Here is a 22,004-nt window from a genome sequence, read left to right as displayed (position 1 = left end):
CGACCACCACTTCCTGTACTAAAGTCAGGCCTTACCAATCAGGAGCTGCTTTGACATGCAGCTCCTGATTGGTGAGGCCCGACTTTAGTACAGGAAGAGGCGGTCGTAACATACCACGAGTGATTTCCTTCACTCGCTGGCGCTCTGGCTGCTCTTTCCTGCCTCTCCAGCTGTCCTCTCCTGCCTCCAATTTGCGGTTGGAAAATACCATGAATTCGCGGGGGAGCACTGTAATAGGTTGTTGTTGGGTACAGGTATCTTGAAATAATAAAAACAAAACATACTGAACTATATAAATATATATATAAATATATATATAAATATATATATATATATATATATATATATATATATATATATACACACTGAACCAAAAAAAAAAATATATATATATATATATATATATATTGTTCAGTATATTTTGTTTTTATTATTTCAAGATACCTGTACCCAACAACAACCTATTAAAAAAAAAGTGTATATATATATAGTTCAGTATGAGGAAGGTAATATAATTATTATGCCAATAATTAAAAAAATCAAAGAATCTATTTCATTATCATCTAATTATAGACCTATTGAATCCATTCCCTTTTTTTGTCAAAATCATGGAGGGTCTTGTTCAAATCTAGTTCACCAAATATCTTGAACAACACTCCCTACCTCACAGTTCTCAGTCAGGTTTTAGAACCAATTTTAGCACTGAGACAGTTTTGGCTACATTACTAGACCATTTAAATAGCCTATTGAGCAAGGTTAACAGAAGAAGACGAGGTAGGAAACAACCGCACATCAGGAGGAATAGTGAGAGCACAGGAAGACATCGCCCCACCCAAAGAACAGGAAACAATTTCAAGAGTATCATTGGAGGAAGAAGACTGGCCCTACTCCAAGGACGTGGACCTACGCCCCCCAAGGAATCCCCGAATAAAGAAGATGGGGATCATCGTAGGCGACTCCATTATATGACATGTGGACAGCCACACCGCAGGAGGAAGAGAGGACAGAGTCGTCACCTGTCTGCCTGGAGCAAGAGTGAAGGATGTGACCAACAGGATCTCCAGGATCATAGATGGCGCACGGGGAGAGGACACCGCTGTGCTTATCCACGTGGGAACAAATGATGTGAGCGGGCGGAAGTATGACAGGGAAGAGCTGAAGGGCCAGCTCCGCTCACTTGGAAGAAAACTGAAGATCAGGGAGGTGAAGGTGGCCTTCTCTGAGATCCTCCCAGTACCAAGAGCGGATGGAAAGAGACAAGGGGAATTGCAAGTAATCAACGCCTGGATGAGACGATGGTGCGAAGAAGAAGGCTTCGACTTCGTGCGCAACTGGACGGCGTTCTGGGGAAAAAGCAAGTACTACAGAAGGGATGGACTACACCTCAACAAAGAAGGAGCAAGAGTTTTGGCAGGCAACATGAAGAAGGCAATCGAGAAGGCTTTAAACTGAAAGATAGGGGAAAGCCGACAGTCGACCACCGGTCGATGGCACGGATAGCAGGATGCCCCGACGAAGAAGCCAAGGAAAACTACTCCTACACAAGAGAAGACGACCTCATGGCAAATAAGGGAGAAAAAGCAGGAAGGGACAATTCAGACACAGGAGGGGACGACCACACAGCAAACAAGGGTGATAACACAGGAGCAGTAAAGGATATCGTAATTGAAACTACAGGGACGGCCAAGAGTAGAAGGTCCAAAAAGGTAACACGTAGGGAACTTAGATGTATGTATACGAATGCTAGAAGTCTAGGTAACAAAATGGGGGAACTAGAGACAATAGCAAGACATGACATATTGGATATCATTGGCATAACAGAAACATGGTGGAATGAAGAAAACAAATGGGACACAGTACTACAGGGATATAAAGCTGTATAGAAGAGATCGAGTAGGGCAGAAAGGTGGAGGTATTGCTCTATATGTTAAGGAGGGAATAGATTCTGTTGAAATGGTTACAACAGAAATGAAAGAGAAGCTTGAGTCACTCTGGATCAAGATTCCTGGTCAATATGGAGCAGATACGAAAATTGGCCTTTACTATCGTCCCCCAGGACAGGCGGAGGAAACTGACTCAGAAAGAGGAAATCAAACAAGAATGCAAGACAGGCAATGTAATTATATTGGGAGACTTCAATTTCCCAGGGATAGACTGGAAACTAGCAACCTCCAACTGCGGCAAGGAGGCCAAGTTCCTGGAGGTGCTAGGGGATTGCTTCCTGGAACAAATGGTAAAAGAGCCGACAAGAGGCAACGCCACCTTGGACTTGGTCCTAAATGGCCTCACGGGACCGATAACAGTAGTGGAAGTCATGGTTCCACTGGGAACGAGTGATCACAATGTAATTAACTTTAAACTTGACATCGGGAAAGGGAAACATGCCAAAACCTTAACCACCACATTGAACTTTAAAAAGGGTAAATACGATAGCATGAGAGCCATGGTAGAAAAACGACTCGAAAAGAAGGTGGACAAACTTGAAACGGTAGATCAGGCATGGTCCCTACTGAAAAATACTATCACAGAAGCACAAGATCTCTACATTCCGAGGATTTCCAAAGATCGGAGATCAAAGAGCAAAAGAGAACCGGCATGGCTTACCAAACAGGTGAAGGAAGCCATAAAAGAAAAGAAGGACTCTTTCAAAAAATGGAAATACATAAAGACAACCGAAGCCTGGAACAAACATAAAGATGATCAGAAGAAATGTCACAAGGCGGTGAGGGATGCAAAACAGGAATATGAGGAAAAAATAGCCCAGGAGGCCAAAAACTTCAAGCCCTTCTTTAGATACGTGAAAGGGAAAAAACCTGCAAAAGAGGCAGTCGGACCCTTGGACGCCCAGGGAAGAAAAGGGTACATCAAGGAAGATAAACAAATCGCAGACAAACTAAATTCCTTCTTTGCGTCCGTCTTTACGAAGGAGGACACCTCAACAATACCTGAAGCGGAGAAAGTGTTTGCAGGAGAAATAGAAGACAGCCTCACCACAGTTGAAGTGGACTTAGACCAGATATACTATCAGATCGACAAACTTAAAAGTGACAAATCCCCTGGACCGGATGGAATTCACCCGAGAGTCTTAAAGGAATTGAAGGTTGAAATCGGAGAGTTATTGCAAAAACTTGCAAACCTGACAATCAGAACTGGACAGATACCGGACGACTGGAGGATAGCGAACGTCACCCCAATTTTCAAAAAAGGATCGAGAGGGGAACCGGGCAACTATAGACCTGTGAGTCTTACGTCTGTCCCCGGCAAGATGGTTGAAGCACTGATCAAGGATAGCATGGTCCGGCACTTGGACGCACACGACTTGATGAAACCCAGTCAACACGGATTCAGGAAAGGGAAATCATGTTTGACGAATTTACTCCAATTTTTTGAGACCGTGAACGAGCAAATTGATAGTGGGAAGCTGGTGGACATAATATACTTGGACTTCCAGAAAGCGTTCGACAAAGTTCCACACGAAAGACTTCTCAGGAAACTACAAAGCCATGGCATAGAGGGGGATATACAAAGATGGATAGGCAAATGGCTGGAAAACCGAAAGCAGAGAGTGGGCATAAATGGGAAGTTCTCCGACTGGGAGAAAGTGACTAGTGGTGTACCCCAGGGCTCGGTACTTGGGCCGATCCTTTTTAATATTTATATCAATGATCTGGAGGAAGGAACATCCAGTGAGATCATCAAGTTTGCAGACGATACAAAACTATGCCGGGCGATCAGATCGCAGGAGGATAGAGAGAAACTCCAGAGCGACTTGTGTCGGTTAGAAACATGGGCGGAGAAATGGCAGATGAAGTTCAATGTGGAGAAATGCAAGGTAATGCATTTAGGCAATAAGAATAAGGAATACGAGTATACAATGTCAGGTGCAACTCTGGGGAAGAGTGAACAAGAAAAGGGCCTGGGTGTACTGATAGATAGGACCCTGAAGCCGTCGGCACAATGCGCGGCAGCGGCAAAGAAGGCAAATAGAATGTTGGGCATGATAAAGAAAGGAATCTCGAGTAGATCGGAGAAAGTTATAATGCCGCTTTATAGGGCAATGGTCAGACCACACTTGGAATACTGCGTCCAACATTGGTCTCCCTACCTAAAGAAGGATATAAAACTGCTGGAGAGGGTGCAGAGAAGAGCAACAAAACTGGTGAAGGGTATGGAGAAACTGGAATACGAGGACAGACTTATAACACTAGGATTATTCTCCCTTGAGAAAAGGAGACTGTGTGGGGATATGATCGAGACCTTCAAAATACTGAAAGGAATCGACAAAATAGAGCAGAGAAGATTATTTACATTGTCCAATTTGACACGGACTAGAGGACATGTAATGAAGCTAAGGGGGGACAGGTTCAGGACTAATGTCAGGAAGTTCTGCTTCACTCAGAGAGTGGTTGACACCTGGAATGCCCTCCCAGATGAGATTATTGCGGAATCGACCGTCCTAGGCTTCAAGAGCAAACTAGATGCATATCTCCTTAAGAGAGGCATGTAAGGATATGGTGGACTATAAATTACGACAGGTGTACACCTGGCAGGGCCTCCGCGTGTGCGGATCGCCGGACTTGATGGACCGAAGGTCTGATCCGGAGATGGCATTTCTTATGTTCTTAAGTAGCGCCTTTGATTTGGTAGATCATACCAAATTATTGGACGCTTTTGACCTACATGGTAATGTTCTCCTGTGGTTTAAAGGGTTCTTGGAATCCAGACAATATCAGTTTAAGTTTAATAATCAATTTTCCTTTAACTGGAAAAACCCGAGTGGTGTACCTCAGGGTTCCCCACTTTCACCCACATTATTTAATGTATATCTCTCCTCCCTGGGCTACAGCTTGAGTAACCTAGGTACAAAACTGTTCAGCTATGCTGACGATATCACAATTGTTATACCTTGTAGTATAGTTCTATCTCATATTTCTCATAAAATTGAGTCTGTGTTGAAATAGATGAACTCTTGGATGCAGGACTTTAAACTCAAGCTCAACCCTGATGAGACAAAGTTTTTTGTCGTGTCGCCACATAAGATAACTCACGAGCCATTGATTAATATAAATTCTACCTTATATATAATCCAACCAACAATTAAAATACTGGGAGTTGTTTCGAATCAGCATCTGACCATGAAAAAACAAATAGATGCTGTGGTATGTAAGGGTTATTATACACTATGAAAATTGCGCACCATTAGACCCTTTTTTGAGTGTTCTGCTTATAGACTTTTGGTATAGTCTTTACTGAGTCTTTTGGATTATTGCAATATTGTATATTTAACAATCCCAAGAAAGACATGGCTAGACTTATACTGATCCAGAATACAGCGGTTAGAATGATCTATGGTCTTAAAAAAGTACGATCATCTAACTCCATTTTATTGTGAGCTGCATTGGTTGCCAATGGAGGCTCGTGTTTTGTTAAGTTGGGTTGCTTTTGCTATAAGGTTATGTATGGAACTGCTCTGTCTTACATGGTTAACAGATTTTCTTTAGCATCATAAATATAGTAGAAAATCTCATGCCCTATTTACCTTCCCGTCAATACAGGGCTGTAAAAGTAAGAAATTTCTCGACCATACTTTAGCATTCCAAGCGGTCTCATACGATAAAGAATTTTGATTGTTACTGCTTGGAGCCCATTCTTATAAACATTTCAGAACATCTGAAAACCGATCTCTTTTCAAAATACTTGGTCAAATAATTTTTCTCTAGTCATCCTTCTTTTGTAAACCGCGTAGAACTCATGGTTACGCGGTTAAGAAGTATGATGTTATGTTATGATATATATCGATTGAAATCATGCCCGTGAAATTATGAATAGAATACATTTTTTGGTAAATGAATTCCATTAAACATTGCGTGAATATATAACCTAACATAATTAAAAACTAATCCTTATTTCATGATGAATAACTTTTAGACTACAATATATCTTAAATATAAAATTATCTTTAGATAAATTTTTCTTCAAAAAAGAATTTTATTGAAAATAATTCAATTTAAATTTAAAAAATCCATTACTTTTTTGCTTTAAAAAACAAACAAACCACAAAATATTGATTTTTATCCACCCTGCCCCACACTTAAAGAGAAATGAAAGAATATACCGAATGATCTGTTCCTGTTGTATTGAATTTATTATATGGTTAGCTCACACCTGGAGTCACCAGTGCTTGCTTTATATTTTCTCCTGATTCCCAGATCTTTTGCAGAGACCATGAATAGCCTGAGGCCAGAAAAACCTTGGCAGACCAAGCTGAGCAGTGCTGGACTGGTATATGTACACTTTGGCTCTGAAATCCTAGCCAGCATTCTGGATACAGATGAGAATGATTCACGGATCCCTAAGTTGTATGACAAGGTATGCCTGAGAATGAACATACTTAACACCTATATAAACGACTGGGTAAATTCAGAAAACAGAAATGTTCCTAAATGTCCATATCGAGAAAACTAATAAAGGAACAATGCTACTTCAAAAAAATCTTTAAGCCTTAGGTGGTGCTCAGATTCCTAGATGGAAATCAAGACCTCAATGTGGGGACTTAACCCCTATAGAGACTCTTGTGGTATCTATTATTGCACCGTGAAGATTTTTTAGAGTACTTGTTGGTAGTTGACTCAAAATATTTACTGGTCTCTTGTTTAAACAACTTCAAAATAGCTGAACTTGAAAGTGAATAAACTTGAAAAAAAAGACTTAGCTGTAGAATACAGGAAGCGTTGGTTTTGCTGGGTCCCAGCAAAACCAACGCTTCCTGTATTCTACAGCTAAGTCTTTTTTTTCAAGTTTATTCACTTTCAAGTTCAGCTATTTTGAAGTTGTTTAAACAAGAGACCAGTAAATATTTTGAGTCAACTACCAACAAGTACTCTAAAAAATCTTCACGGTGCAATAATAGATACCACAAGAGTCTCTATAGGGGTTAAGTCCCCACATTGAGGTCTTGATTTCCATCTAGGAATCTGAGCACCACCTAAGGCTTAAAGATTTTTTTGAAGTAGCATTGTTCCTTTATTAGTTTTCTCCATACTTAACACCTAGTCACATCAGAATATCTCTCTTAGGGCCCAGTAGGTGTGTCAAAATGGCTACTGCATGACTCTGCTCCTTGGATTAGAAGAAGTCATTCACACTTGGGGCCAAATATAGGAAAGGGATTTTTACCATTCTGTGACAGAGGGGAAATGCTTAGTATGTATGGCTCCGTGTTTTCAAAGTCCAATTGATAAACAAGTGTTCTCCCAAGAAAAATTTTTTTCATAGATTTCATGGTGAGAAGTCATTTGAACGATAACATACTGCTTAGACATGTCCAACCTAAAGCTGTACTCTCGAAACACAGCACCAGCAATCCTTCATTCACTTGAGCTATTTTCTCAAACTAATAGCTCTTTGAAGAACTTCTGACATTAATTTTGGATTTTAAATTTAGTTGCCCACGTTTCTAAATCTGAGCTTAAGGTGGGTTACAAATTGGGTATAATATGTATTTTCTTGCACCAAAGAGCTTATAATCTAAGATTTTGTTTACTAACATTCCTTAATCAGTTAGGAATCAATTATATAACTTCACACCTCAGCTTAGGCACCCTGGGTCTGATTCTATAAATGTGTCTAGATTAGGTGCCCTAATCATGGCGCTTAGTGATGCCTAACTAAAATTTGCGTGCAATTAGCTGACCCGGAAACCTTCTCTCTGATTGCTTTAAGATTTTGTTGAAAATGTTTTTTATTTAGGGGGGCTATATCGATGCTAATTTTTCATTTCTTTTTCCTTTAAGTGTTTTGAATATATTAAGTAACTAGTCTTTAAGCCCGTTATATTAACGGGTGCTAAAATAGATGTGTCTGTCTGCCTTTCTTTCTGTCTCCTTAGCCACTGTCTTTCTTTCTTTCTGTCTCCTTGGCCGCTTTCTGTCTGTCTTTTTTTCTGTCTCTCTCCTTGGCCGCTTTCTGTCTGTAATTATTTCTGTCTGTGTCTCTCCTTGGCCCCTTGCCTATCTCTCTCTGGCCCCCCAAGCAAACCAAGATTTCTGCCTGCCCCCCAGCACACCCCTCCCTCCAAAGCAGCCCCCTTTCCCTCTCCCCCTCCACTTCTTTCTGTCTGTCTCTCTCCCTGGCCCTATGCCTATCTCTCTCTGGCCCCCCAAGCAAACCAAGATTGCTGCCTGCCCCCCAGCATACCTCTCCCCCCCAAAGCAGCCCCTTTTCCCTCTCCCCCTTTTCCCTGTGCAGCAGTAGCAGCCGGACGCCTCGCAGCACCCGCACCCTGTCCGCTTCGTCCAGGCCAAAGGACACCCTCCTGCTGTTGCTCTCGCCGCCACTCAAACTGCCGCAAGCTGACGTACGCAACGCAAATCAAACACGGCCATGGAGTCACACATCACACTATCAGGGATCACAGTGTTATAAGTACGCATGCGCGCTTATGGTTTTATTATAGAGGATTGCTTTATGTATTTGTTCTGTTTTAAATTATATGTTTGTTGGAATTTGCCTAGAAATGTTGATAGTGTGGAATAAGAGAACAAACAACGAAGGTGACTAATCGATGTTCAATTTCCTTTATTGATTGTAATGACTCGATTCAATTGTGTTTCAGCTCCAACGGGCCTGCCGCAGGAGTCTAAAATCTAGACATATGATGGTTACATCTGAATATCGCCTTAACCCAGTCATGTGCTAATTGCCATTGAAAAACCCAGGATATTCAATGTCGGTCATTCACATGGATGTGTATGAACATATTTTTATGGTTTATTACGGTAATTGTTTCATTTTTTATAGATGTGTATGTGCATATATTTTTTAAAATCAAATGTATATGCAATCATCATATGTCTATATTTTAGACTCCTGAGGCAGGCCCGTTGGGGCCGAAACACGATCATGTCGAGTCATTTCAGTCAATAAAGGAAATTGAACATCGATTAGTCACCTTTGTTGTTTGTTCTCTGCTTTCACGTTTGTGGAGGTAGCATTTCCTGTTTCTTGTGAAACTTCTGCTGCTTTTACCCTACAGACAGGGTAGAAAGCAGTGAGAACAGAAAGAGATTGATACCACTACTGCTAACCCACTTTCCAAAATCAGCTGTGACCACATATCACAAACTGGAAAGGATGGGAGGGGACACTGGTACTTTCAACTTCTGTTGGTTTTTGAATGAAGGGCCACAATCAGAAGAGCCCCCCCCCGGGTCTCATTAGCAAAAGGGCATCTCAAGTTGTTTAAGTAATCAATATGTAAGGGCTGCATGAGATTTTATAGTGTGCCATATAATTAGGAATCTATTTCTGTGCAGGCTGCATGAATGACTTAGCTAGTTTATAGGATGATTTATGTGTGAAACTCTTAAATTTGACTTCATATCCGCTAAATAGTCTTGTAATGATTCAAAATTGATTTTTTTTTTTTTTTAACTAAAATGTCAAGTGGACAACATCATAAGGTCAGTTGGTCACCTGTTAGATGCACCTGTATTAAAAGTTTCAGGGTTGAAAGGACAGGGTGGTGCTGCTGCTCATGAAATTGTTCAAAAGGGGAATATCGCGCTCTCTCGCTCGCTCTCACTCTCTCTCTCTCAAAATTGCTAATGTGGACCTTGGAGGCTTTTCTTGTTAATGCAGCCTTCCTCAAAAAAATAAGGTTCCTCCACTCCAAGAGTAAAGAGATGAGCATCTGAGCAGAGTCATATTTTCAGCTCTAGAATACTCAGTGTGAGTAGCTTTGGCATGCTATGGACACACAAACTGACTAATCACTAGATATTCACTAATTACTAGATAGTCTAATTGCTCAGGGAGAGAGTGTAGCGCAGTGGTTAAAGGGTTAAAACTAGAGCCTCAGCACTCTGGGTTTGTGGGTTCAAACCCATGCTGCTCCTTGTGACCCTGGGCAAGTCACTTAATCCCCCTATTGCCCCTGGTACACTAGATAGATTGTGAGCCAGTTGGGACAGACAGGGAAAAATGCTTCAAGTAGTATAATGGGTACCTGAATAAATTCATGTAAACCATTCTGAGCTCCCCTGGGAGAACGGTATAGAAAATTAAATAAATAATTGGCAAAGTTGCTAGTTCTGCAGTCTGATTGGCAAGAGATTCCTTAGCTTTAGTCTAACTAACCTCTCTTCTTTTTTTTAACCCAGCTATATGAGAATTTTATAGAGGAAATTGATGCCCTTGACAATGGAATTTCCCAGTGGGATGGGGAGCCTCGCTATGCCATTACTACCAACCTCAGCGCCCGGGTGGGCCACCTGAATCCCCGCTGGAATAGCGACGATCAGAACACAGAGGTATGAGGATTGGTGATAGAGGCAGCAAATTGAGCAGATATTTCAAAGTGAAGATGAGAGGAAGGGAGGGGCACCATGCAAGAAACTGGCAGCTGAGCTGGGATTGAGTGGGAAGATTCTCAAAACTTTAATGTTGCAGCCGGTTTAGCATTCATGTATTTTAGCAGCAGATTATCAAAATGGCTTACTGTGGTCTTTTCTGAGCTTCCTAGCAGTCTCCGACTCTGCCATGTAAATGTATTACAATGAGGTCATTAATATTTAAACGAGTATTCTTGAGTGATTCTCTATTATCGCCAGGTGATTCTCTAATCTTGCTATCCTACATTTGTGAGCAAAATTTTCTGGCAAGTCTGAACTGTCCTAGCCTTACTTTCTGATCAGTGCCTGAGTGCTGATTTGACTCGGCCATTGACAGGAAAGTAAAGTTTGACTGGTCAGACCTGCCAGAAAATTTCCCACTCCCTCCTGCTGCTGCCATTAAGTGATACCTCCCCCCCCCCACTGGCAGCAGGAGGGATTCCCATTCCTGCTGCTGCAGTAAGCAACCTCTGACACCCCCTCAGCAGTGGGAGGGATGCCCACTCCCTCCTGTCACTGCCACTGAGCAAACCCCTCCCCCCAAGGAGGTGGAGCAAGATAGCAACATGAACTATAAGGTGTACCATCATGTTGATAGTTTTCTTTTTCTGAGTTATTTACCTCTAAAGAAAGGAAGGGATATCTTTGGGGTCCTATGGCAATGTCAGCTCCTCCCAAGAGCCAGGCAAAAAAACAGTGGGTTCCTGCAAAGCTCTGTGGAGGCTTGACTGGCATGTGATTCCTTGTTGAGAAAAGACTCCACCCTGTTGGTGAAAAGGTTTCCTTCTTCTTTCCATAATTTTTGCAACTGGAGACATCCATCGAATGGTGGTGCAGCAGCAACCTTGCATCCCAAGGTGGTTTTGTCTTGGGATGTAGTTTGAGGAGCTGTGCTGAATGTGAAAAGAGCTCCAAGTTTGGTCAGTGAAGAATCAAGACCCCTCCAGACCAATCCCAGATGTTAAGATGTGGTATTGACCAGATCAGAGAAATTAGGAGGACCCAGTATACTAAACCTCACCTCTTCACTGGTGAATATTCTGGTGAGCACCCTCCCCGTACCTTCCCTGAAGATTCCCACAGGTGACTGTAGACACAATCCAGACCTTAGTACAGCCTTTCATCCATTTTATTTGGAACTTACCTCTGTGAGGTTTTAGATAGGTAGTTTATGATTGATTATGTGTGTTTTATTGTAAGCCGCTTTGGTATAAGTGTCATATAAAATAAATAAATATGGAATTGTGTGCTGTTAATCAATCCTCCCAAGATAGCAGAAATGATGAATAGGCTTGAACAACTTGGTCTAGTGGTGAAAGATATTAAAATGATAAGATGAACTTGGTTAAGGATAAAGTCATGTTCGGTGTTCCTTCTAAGCTCTGCGAATAAATATGGATCAGAAAGAGGAGCACACACGCCTAGCAACTATGCACACAAAAGTTTTGCTGGCTTTCTTTATTGTGAGCATGCGTATGTTGCCTTTGAATAGGGCTGCTGCTGGCTGCAAGGCTGTAGATTGGTTTTCAAAGGTAAACTGTGGCTGGGTGTGTGTGTGTGTCAGAATCAGAGGTTGGTTCCAGGTCCAGGAAAGAAAGATGCTGGACCGTGCGGGGTAGAGAAGGAAGAGAGGCAGGCAGGCATGCAATTAGTTATTAATTATAATTAATAATCAACATGTTAATCGCAACTAATGGGCAGCCCTAATTTATTTATGTAATGTTTTGTTACTGTATGGGTTGCAAGGCTTATCTTAAAAATATAAGAAATAGGATCCATTTTAACTTAAAATCTGTTCAGTTTGTTTTCTATTATACTGGGCCAAGGAGGGTTGCCCCCTCTCATTTTTAACTTGTGCTTCAGAGAGGGTTTCCTTGCAACCCTTGATACATGGGAGAGTTATTCAAGATTTTGATCCCATATCTTAGTTACTGTATGTTTGATTAATTAATATATGAGATTTTTATTATGTATATTTATTTCCTATATAGTATATATTTTTAGTATACAGTATAATCTCGTTATAATGGACTCGCTTATAAGGGAACCTTGCCTATAGCGGACGAGGTCCGCTGGTCCCGGCCGAGCGCCATTATAAACATACAGAAAATCATCAGATATAGCGGACTTGCATATAATGGACTTTCAGATAAAATGGACAACTATTTTGGTCCCAAGAGCTACATTTAGCTGTAATTTTCTTCAGCTATAACGGACATGTAGGCTCTGCCTACAAGGCGCGGGGCATGCCGGTGAAATATCAAAATGCAGCCCAGAAGAAAATGACAGTATTTTTCTTTCCAGTACAATACGACATAATGCTTTAGAACATCTTTTAGTGTTCTGGTTTTGCAATCATTTTGTACCATACCAATGTTTTGCTGAGTTTTGTTGCTCATATGGTTGTGCAGTGACTGTTGTTCATTGATTGAACATTGTTTCAAGTTGACCTAAATAAAGTTTTTAAAAAATTGTAACTCTGGATATATTGGACTCTGGATAATAACGGACCGTTTTTCCAGGTCCCTTGAAGTCAGTTATAACGAGATTATACTCTATAGTTTTGTAGAGTGATAAGAACATAAGAAATGCCTCCGCTGGGTCAGACCTGAGGTCCATCGCGCCCAGCAGTCCGCTCACGCGGCGGCCCAACAGGTCCAGGACCTGTGCAGTAAATTTCTATCTATACCCCTCTATCCCCTTTCCCAGCAGGAATTTGTCCAATCCTTTCTTAAACCCCAGTACCGTACTCTGTCCTATAACGTCCTCTGGAATTGCATTCCAGGTGTCCACCACACATTGTGTAAAGAAGAACTTCCTAGCATTTGTTTTGAATTTGCTCCCTTTCAACTTTTCCGAATGCCCTCTTGTTTTTTTATTTTCTGAAAGTTTGAAGAATCTGTCCCTCTCTACTCTTTCTATGCCCTCCGAGTCATTCATGTTCCATGTTTCAGAAAGGTTTGCCTACCCCCCCAGCCTACAGTGATTTTGTTCTTCACAAGAGAACTTTTAAATTTGTCTTCACTGACATGTATAAATAGGATATGACACACACTATCTGAGAGTGGAAGCACATCGAAATTCCATAGAATAGGAAATTTCTCTACCCTGTCACCAGCTTCCCTTAATATAATCCTGCTGTCATCAAATGGTGTATGCAATTCTTCCAAAGTGTTGTAATGCAGTGGTTCCCAACCCTGTCCTGAAGAACCACCAGGCCAGTCGGATTTTCAGGATAGCCCTCATGACTATGCATGGAGCAGATTTGCATGCCTGGCACCTCCATTATATGCAGATCTCTCTCATGCATATTCATGAGAGCTATCCTGAAAACCCGACTGGCCGGATGGTCCTCCAGGACAGGGTTTGGAACCACTGTTGTAACAAGAGGTGAGGAGTGGCCTAGTGGTAGAGCTGCTGCTTCAGCACCCTGAGGTTGTGGGATCGAATCCCAGTGCTGCTCCTTGTAACCCTAGGCAAGTCACTTAAATCTCCATTGCCTGGGTACAAAATAAGAACCTGTATATATGTAAACCACTCTGAATGTGTAACCACAAAAAGGCTGTAGACAAGACCCATTCCCTTTCCTAATTAGGATGGAAAAAGAATTTACACAATGCCTCCTCCCTTAATTCCCCCAAATTATACTGGCAGCAACATTAAGAGTGAACTGGGGACTGGGAAACCTGTAATACCTTCCGAGTACTCTTCTAAGAACTTTGGAGCCATTGAACAAGGCCATGACCAGCAGAGAAACCTGTGTTGTGTACCCAGATCAGGTGCATGTATATTCTGTGTATAACCTCAAATTATGATGTCCCTGCTTCAGATACAGCAGCCCTCAGAGACGCAGATTCTTTCAGATTTGGAAGATAATGTCATCTTCAGTAAAGGCAAATGAAATCCAGATATTCTTTCCTCATGTTTTAACATTAAAGAGCCATTTCTATCTGCATGCCTTAGTTCTGTTTCTGGAAACGGGGCCTGATAGTCTAGCCAGCAGCGGGCAGTGATTTTGCTGCCCACTGTTTGCATTCAATGGGGATTTTCAATGCCAGGCCATTTCCAGTGACCGACATTGAATATCTGGGTTTTTTAACGTCAGCTAGCACATGACTGATTAATGTGATATTCAGACTTAACCGGCCATGGTTTAGTGGGCAAAGATATGCCTGCCTTTTATGTGGACTAATTTGCTTGTTAAGCTTGGCCACTTAAGTTATGAATATTACTGGCTATTTTTTTTTTCAACACGAACTGGGCATTTTTTCAATGCCACTGAAAATGACCAGTTATCTACCAAAATGTGAACTAATCAGCTTGAGTTAACCAGCCAATAAATACTGCCAAATATTGGTTGGCAGGAGTCTGGCTGCATGCCAGATCCTGGTATGGCACAGAAAAAAATCCCACTTCAACCTCCGACTAGCAGCATACTCCAGTACTGCGCCTTCAAAATCAAACATCTCAGCCATCATTGAATCTCAGTATTGCCCAGCAGCACCGTTTGCTATCCCAGAACTAAGACATCCACACACTCTGTGTCTCGTCAGTATTCATGATAGTGTCCTAACAACCATATTAGGGCCCCTCTGAGACTGTGATTAGGTGACTCATACTGTAACATAAGTGGAAAAAGCCAGAGTAGAATGTGTGTGGAGATGGGTGTCCTTGCTTTCGTTCTTGTTGGCTGGGAAGTTAACCAGTCAGTGGCTATTTATTTAGTCAGTTTTCTATCTATACCGTTCTCTCAGGGGAGCTCAGAACAGTTTACATGAATTAATTCAGGTACTCCGGCATTTTTCCCTGTCTGTCCCAGTGGGCTCACAATCTATCTAATGTACCTGGGGCAATGGGGGGATTAAGTGACTTGCCCAGGGTCACAAGGAACCCACAATCTCAGGGTGCTGAGGCTGTAGCTTTAACCACTGCCATCATGTTCTATGTCTATGTTTCACTGCGCCACACTCTTCCGGCTATAAGATCATTTATGCATTCTATGCTTTCTTCCCCGAGGTTGGGTTTAGGAATGCAATGGAATTGGTTGGCAGAGAGTTCCTGGACCGGCTTGATTTCTTTCAGCACTCCTGGCTGCCAGCTCGCTCCCTGGTGGAAGAAGCTGTTCATAAACGCTTTGAGGTATGTCACATGCAGTAGAGGTTTGGCATAGAGAGGGTATAATCATATTTCTGAGCAGACAAACATGCTTTTGACTATTTGAAGTTGTGAGCATCTAGTGCTGAAAAGCTTACTAATTGGTCACTGAAATAGGTTATGACTTTTGCCCCAGAAAGCAACATTTTCTGCTGATAAGAGCCTTTAGCATATATAAATTATTAATATGATTAAATTTTCAAACTTACTTTCTTCACATTTAAGCAGAGTTGCATGTGCTACCCTTTTTTTGGACTTAACTGCCGAAGCTGTGTACTATCCTGGTCTCTTGCGTATTAAGTGATTTCCAAGATCACTTTGCTCTCTTTTTATCCTAAGAATTAAGCTTAAGATCGAGGACAGGTCTGAATGATATATATGCTCTTCTCTATTCCACAATTCAATGTTTGTCTTTGCCCTGAATATTTAGCCATATCTTGGACTGGCTCTCCCCTTGTTAGTAACAGCAAAGTGAGAGACATGCTCTTCCTTTCCCCTCTGCTGCAGGTTGACACTAGTGGGGAGATAGTGATCTTTGCACAGGGAGGCTGTCCTTGGAAGGAACATCTTTTCCATTTGGAGGAGGAGTTGGGCATAGAGAAATCCATCAAGTTTGTGTTATATGCAGATCAGAACAGCAAATGGCGAGTTCAATGTGTTCCTGTGGCATGCAACACCTTCCAGAATCGGTAAGGAAGGGTTCCAACTAATAAGAGGCATGAATGTTAAGGTGGGGGGATGGGGTGAAGGTAGTAATGTTTCAGTAGTGTTAGTTTGGATTCACAATGGATCATTGAAACACTCTATTATAGTTACTGTATTTTTTTGCTCCATGAGACGACAGCCATTTAGGCAGCAGCGCGTGAAAAGCTCACGCCTGTCTTGTTCGCAGCTCATTGCCACAACAGATCATGACGCAGTCAGCCGTCCAGCGAGGGAAGGGCAGGAGAACCTGCTGATACAGTGCTGGACTGCCGGGATTACACAAAGGTACAGGGGGATGGCTCTGCCTGTCTGCCAACCACTAGGCCTGCCCTGTCCTGGCCTACCACTAGACCACCAGAGGGAGTACAGGGTACAAGGCAGGGTGGTGGGACAGGGTACACCATTTGGTTCAGAATTTTTTTTTTCTTGGGTTTTCCTCCTCTATAGGTAGGTGCGTCTTATAGATCGAAAAATACACTATTTGACACTAAATAGAACAGACTGTGGAAAAGTGGCTTGGACTATTCGGTGTTCTCCCCAGAAATTTTTTCCAACCAGGTGGCATGAAAAAGTAGCCGGGTGGGGTGGGATTGGGAAATTTGGTGGTGGGGAAAATTAACCCCCCTCTTTTACTAAGGTGCGCTAGCATTTTTAGCATGCGCAAACCCCTGCTCTACGCAGGAAAACTAATGCCAGCTCAATGCTGGCGTTAGCGTCTAACGCGTGCAGCAATTCTGCGCGCGCTAAACATACGCTAAAACCACTATCGCAACTTAGTAAAAGGAGCCCTAAATGTGTACTATTTTTATTAGTTTATTATTATTATTTTCCAATGCTCAATATGACTTCCTTTTTTAAGGTTTGATACTTGTGCCAGAATATTTTTACTAAATTTAAGAAGTATCTAATTCTAGAAGGGAATAATTAGATATTTTCCCTCTTTCAAATGGTATAGAGGTTTAAAAAGGGAAAGGTGTTAATGAGGTCATTAGGTTCAATCTAGCCATTTATTTCTGCATGAATTTAAACAACTAAAAAATAAAGATAAATATAGCTCATCCAGTCATACAAGAAATGGCTCTACAGCAGGGGTGCCCACACTTTTTTTGGGCTTGCGAGATACTTTTAAAATGACCAAGTCAAAATGATCTACCAACAATAAAATTAAAAAATAAACCACAAAGCTCACTGTACGCAGAGAAATTGTTAATTATTTATATTCTGCAGGTTTTCAAAGAGGTCAAGGCAGATGCAATGCAATATCACCTCATGAACAACTATACAAAAATAGACAAATATATCCCCTCCCTTTTTACTAAACCGCAATGGCGGTTTTTAGCGCAGGGAGATGCGCTGAATGCCCTGCACTGCTCTCGATGCTCATAGGCTCCCTGCGCTAAAAACCGCTATTGCGGTTTAGTAAAAGGGGACCATAGTGCGAAATATAGAAACCAGATATAAATTCTCAAAATGGACACATTTTGATCACTAAATTGAAAATAAAATCATTTTTCCTACCTTTTTGTCTGGTGATTTCATGAGTCTCTGGTTGCACTTCCTTCTTCTGACTATAAATCCAGTATTTCTTTCTTTCTGCCCCTCCCCTTTTTTTCTATCTCTTTCTTTCTCTCTCTCCCCCCTGCCTGTCTTTCTTTCTCTCTCCCCCTGCCCCCCCCAAGCCATCGCGCCGATTTCTCCATTTCCCTGATTCTTTCCCTACCCCCTAAGCCACCACATCGATTTCTCCCTGCTGTTTCTCCGAGCCAGGCCAGGCACGTACAAGCGCCGGACTCACAAGACTTCACCTCTGACATCAATTCTAACATCAGAGAGGAAGTTCCAGGCCAACCAGGCAGCGATTAGCTGGCTCAGAACTTCCTCTCCATAGGTCAGCGATGGAGGGAAGCTTACAGCTTGCTGCTTTTACTTGCTTCGGGCCTTCCTCGTTGCCAGGTCCTGCTTACTTTCTGTTTCCGCGAAGGCAGGATCTAACATGTGCGTGCCGGCTTCCCTTCTCTTCCCTCCGAAACCGGAAGTTACGTCCCAGGGGGAGGGGGGAGAGAAGAGAAGTTTTTGGCAATCTGATAATGTCAAAGAATGTATGCACCAAATTAAAAAGTACTTAATCTCCGGCCATCTCGTGCTGCAGCATCACTAATGTACCCCAAAAGTGGCAGGCATCACTCGGTTAAATGAGAGGGCAATCAGCTTATGATAGAGTAACAGTTGCCCCTCAGACCTGCTCCACACAAGTTCTAGGCGACTACCATATTTTTTGAAAGGTCAGGGCAAGTTATGGGTTTACACTGAAAACAGCCCTTTCTGCCAAACTCACTGAAAGCTCCGAACCCCCACCCCCAAGCAAAGGCCAGTTAGAGAGAGGGCAGAGAGTCCCTCACCTTGTTTGTTCTTTGTGCCATGTTTCCGGGCTGTCGCCAGCTCCTGCTCAATCTTTTTCCCAAGTATTCATTCCTGTTTCTTGGCCAACATTTCCTCAGTCTCCCGCAGTTGGCACAAAGCCTCCTGCGGCGTCGGAGCCCTGCAGCTCCGGGAAGAGCCTCCAGTGCCCTTGAAAAGTTTTGTCAGTTTACTCATCTCTCCTCAGTATTGTTGCTGGTATTAACCACAGAAGTTACGGAACCCGAACACAAAGACCACAAGTCCGTTCCCGCCTGGACTCTAACACAAACTCACTGAGGAGAACCCGAACGGCCAAGTAACTTCCGGAACAGAAGCAACACCCATGTAGCCGTACGGTGATGTCGGACAAGGAGCAGGTTCTGCCGGGTTTCGCATCTACAACTTGAGCAGGAAGGGTGTGCCGGCTCTCTCTCAGTGCTAAATTACTCACGTGCTGCATCAACCAGTTAAGTGCGGTTTTCACAGTATTGCCACTTAATATTAGTGAAATTTCAGTCTAAACATCAGATTCTCAGGATTTTCCAGAGGAATTAAATCATATATTTTTTTATTTCCGCTGCTGCTAGCCGGGCGGTCATCTAAATTAGCTGGGTGGAGCGTCCGGCTAAAAGGCCCTGGGGAGAACACTACTAGTATTTTAAACCTTTTTCCAAAAATTATCTATACGCAGTCCAATAGCCTTTGATCTAGTAGATCACGACATCCTCTTACAAACTCTAGACTCAATAGGAATTACAGGAAAAGTACAAACATGGTTTAAAGGATTCCTACAATCCAGAACTTATAGAATCAAAACAAAGAAAAATCAGAACCATGGTCCAACCCATGTGGAATGCCACAAGGATCACCCCTGTCTTCACACTATACATTGTCTCCCTAAGCTCCTACCTAGACAAACTAGGCATTACCTCCTACAGCTACGCAGATGATATCACCATACTCCTCCCCTTCGACCAACTTGAGCCCTCCATGATGGGCACAATACATGGAACACTTGAAACAGTAGCAACATGGATGAAAGAACACAAACTAAAACTTAACCCAGACAAAACAAACTTCATCCTCCTTGAAAACAGCAAAACCCCAACCTTGACTAACCTAGTAATAAACTCGATCTCATACCCCCATTCATCCCACACTAAAACTCCTCGGTGTGCTGATAGACAGAGGCTGTACCATGCAACCACAAATCAACAAAATAATAAAAACTTCATTCGCTACTATGAGAAACCTAAGACAAGTTCGAAAATTCTTCGATGGAAAACAATTCCAACTTGTGGTTCAATCACTAATCCTAGGCCTAATAGACTACTGCAACATACTATATCTCCCCTGCCCAGCAACAACGATGAAACAACTTCAAACAATACAAAACACAGCCCTAAGACTTGTCTAGTCGTTGGAAAAAATACGACCACATCACAGAGACATACCACGACTCACACTGGCTCTCAATACAAGCCAGAGTACACTTCAGAGTCCATTGCCTACTATTCAAAGCTATAAACGAAAACAATCAACTAACTCAAACAGACACAGGAGAACCCACACAATATTCACACACCCACCAACCAAAAATGTCAAACGAAGAAAAATGTATGACAACCTACTGGCCACCAGAGCAGCGAAACTGGACCGACAACTCATCAATCTACTGACTGACCACAGACTACAAAACCTTCAAAAAAGAAACAAAAACCCTACTCTTCAAAAAATACATAAAACCAATATAACACAATCAATAATGTTCCAAATTCCTCCTGCATTACCAACTACGCATTAGCAAATTAGAAAATGTTCAAACTATTCCTTAAGTACTTCTTAAGATCGTAACAATTCTTATGTAATCCGCCTTGAATCGCAAGGTAAAGGTGGAATAGAAATCACTAATACAATTAGTTGGTTTCATTGTATAAATATGAATAAATATATTTTAAAATTAATAACTAATGGTGACTTGAATTTGCAGAAGATTGGGGGGGGAAGCACCTCACCTTTTAACTGTCTCTTGTGTGTGTCTGTTGTGCGATATTTCCAAGCCTCTTGCCATTTCTCATTCAGAAGCTGTTCCAATAGAATAAGCAGGGTATAAGTTTATGTTTGTGTAATGTTATGTCTCCTTGGTTTCTTGTCTCCTGCTTCAGGTTACCCCTGCTTGAGAGTTGGCGAGGACTTAGAGACGAGGAGCTTTCCAAGATCTGTGGGATCCCTGGCTGTATCTTTGTCCATGCCAATGGCTTCATTGGAGGAAACCAAACGAGGGAAGGAGCTCTGCAAATGGCTCAGAAAACTCTGACTGCTCAAGAGACTGCTAATGAAAAGTGATCCCAGATGACATTGGTCATTTTTAAAAATTTATATTAAATCTTTTTATAACTGTCTGCATTTTTAATTATACATAATTTGCCATCTGCTGTCATAGTTCTCTTTATATCCCACACCTTGACCAGAAAACTGATCCTGTGTCTTTTCAGCTTTTCAGCATGGTGTCTGTTACACAAACTCAGAACTGATGAAATATATCCCCTTTACCACCTGTGTTAGGGTGGCTCCTCCTCCTCCTCCTTCCTCAGAAATAGTTCTTTGGGATACACCTTCCAACTCGTATGTTAATTCTGTTATCACATGCTTGGTGCTGTTTTAGACAGTAGACTCATCTCATTCAGGAGTTTGGGTGTTTTACTTTGGGCTGGTTCTGTTGAGACCTGTAGTAGTGCTGCCCGCTTCAGGGAAACATTATTTGATTCAGCCTATTAAATCGATTTTTTTTTTTTAACTCGTTTTTCCCACCCAATCAGGTGGTTTTTTTTAAACGTCCTGGCGGATTTATTTTATAGCCTTTCCACCCACCCCACCCCCTTTGCCCTCTTCAACCCCAAGCTTAGTGTAAACAAAAAAAGTATTTTCCTCTCTTTGTTAGGTCCTAGCTCATGCTCGCTTGGACATATTGTAATCACAAAATAGAAAATGAAATTATTTTTTCTACCTTATACTGCCATATCCAATACTTGTCTACTATCTCTCTCTCTCTCCCTGCCTTGTGCCCTGGGTCAAATCTCTCTATTCCCCTCCATGCAGAATCTTTTCCTTCCTCCCCTTCATTATCATGTGCAGCATTTTTCTCTTTCCCCATGTACCATCTCTCCCTGCCCTCCACACTATGTCCAATATTTCTTCCTCTCTCTTCTCCATGCATGTCTCCCTCCTCTCCACTCTATGCAGGATTTATCCCTCTCATCTTTCTTTCATCTCTACCCCAACAATTCTTGCTCTCTTCCCCACTTGAGCAGCAGCTTTCCTCCCCTCTCATCCATCCCTCTGTGTAGCAGCTTT

The 22,004-nt window shown here is 42.1% G+C and overlaps 1 protein-coding gene across 2 annotated transcripts in view; it reads left to right on the top strand.

Annotated features, from left to right (window-relative positions):
- MYG1 (MYG1 exonuclease) overlaps positions 1-21,083 on the top strand; it is a 42,588-nt gene extending 21,505 nt beyond the window's left edge. Inside the window, exons 3-7 of one of the 2 annotated variants that reach the window (XM_033938439.1) lie at positions 6,210-6,369; positions 10,161-10,310; positions 15,408-15,530; positions 16,053-16,234; positions 20,816-21,083. In XM_033938439.1, the coding sequence (XP_033794330.1) occupies positions 6,210-6,369; positions 10,161-10,310; positions 15,408-15,530; positions 16,053-16,234; positions 20,816-20,996 (796 nt within the window). In that variant the 3' untranslated portion in view covers positions 20,997-21,083. Of the gene's footprint in view, positions 1-6,209; positions 6,370-10,160; positions 10,311-15,407; positions 15,531-16,052; positions 16,235-16,437; positions 16,538-20,815 lie in introns of those variants that run through there. The other variant, XM_033938440.1, reaches the window with a different exon arrangement.
- The last annotated feature ends 921 nt before the right edge of the window (positions 21,084-22,004 follow it).

Source organism: Geotrypetes seraphini, chromosome 3 (genome assembly GCF_902459505.1).
Source record: "Geotrypetes seraphini chromosome 3, aGeoSer1.1, whole genome shotgun sequence".
NCBI lineage: Eukaryota > Metazoa > Chordata > Amphibia > Gymnophiona > Dermophiidae > Geotrypetes > Geotrypetes seraphini.
The sequence above is the reverse complement of the archived record's forward strand: the minus strand, read 5'-3'. Positions and strand labels throughout refer to the sequence as shown.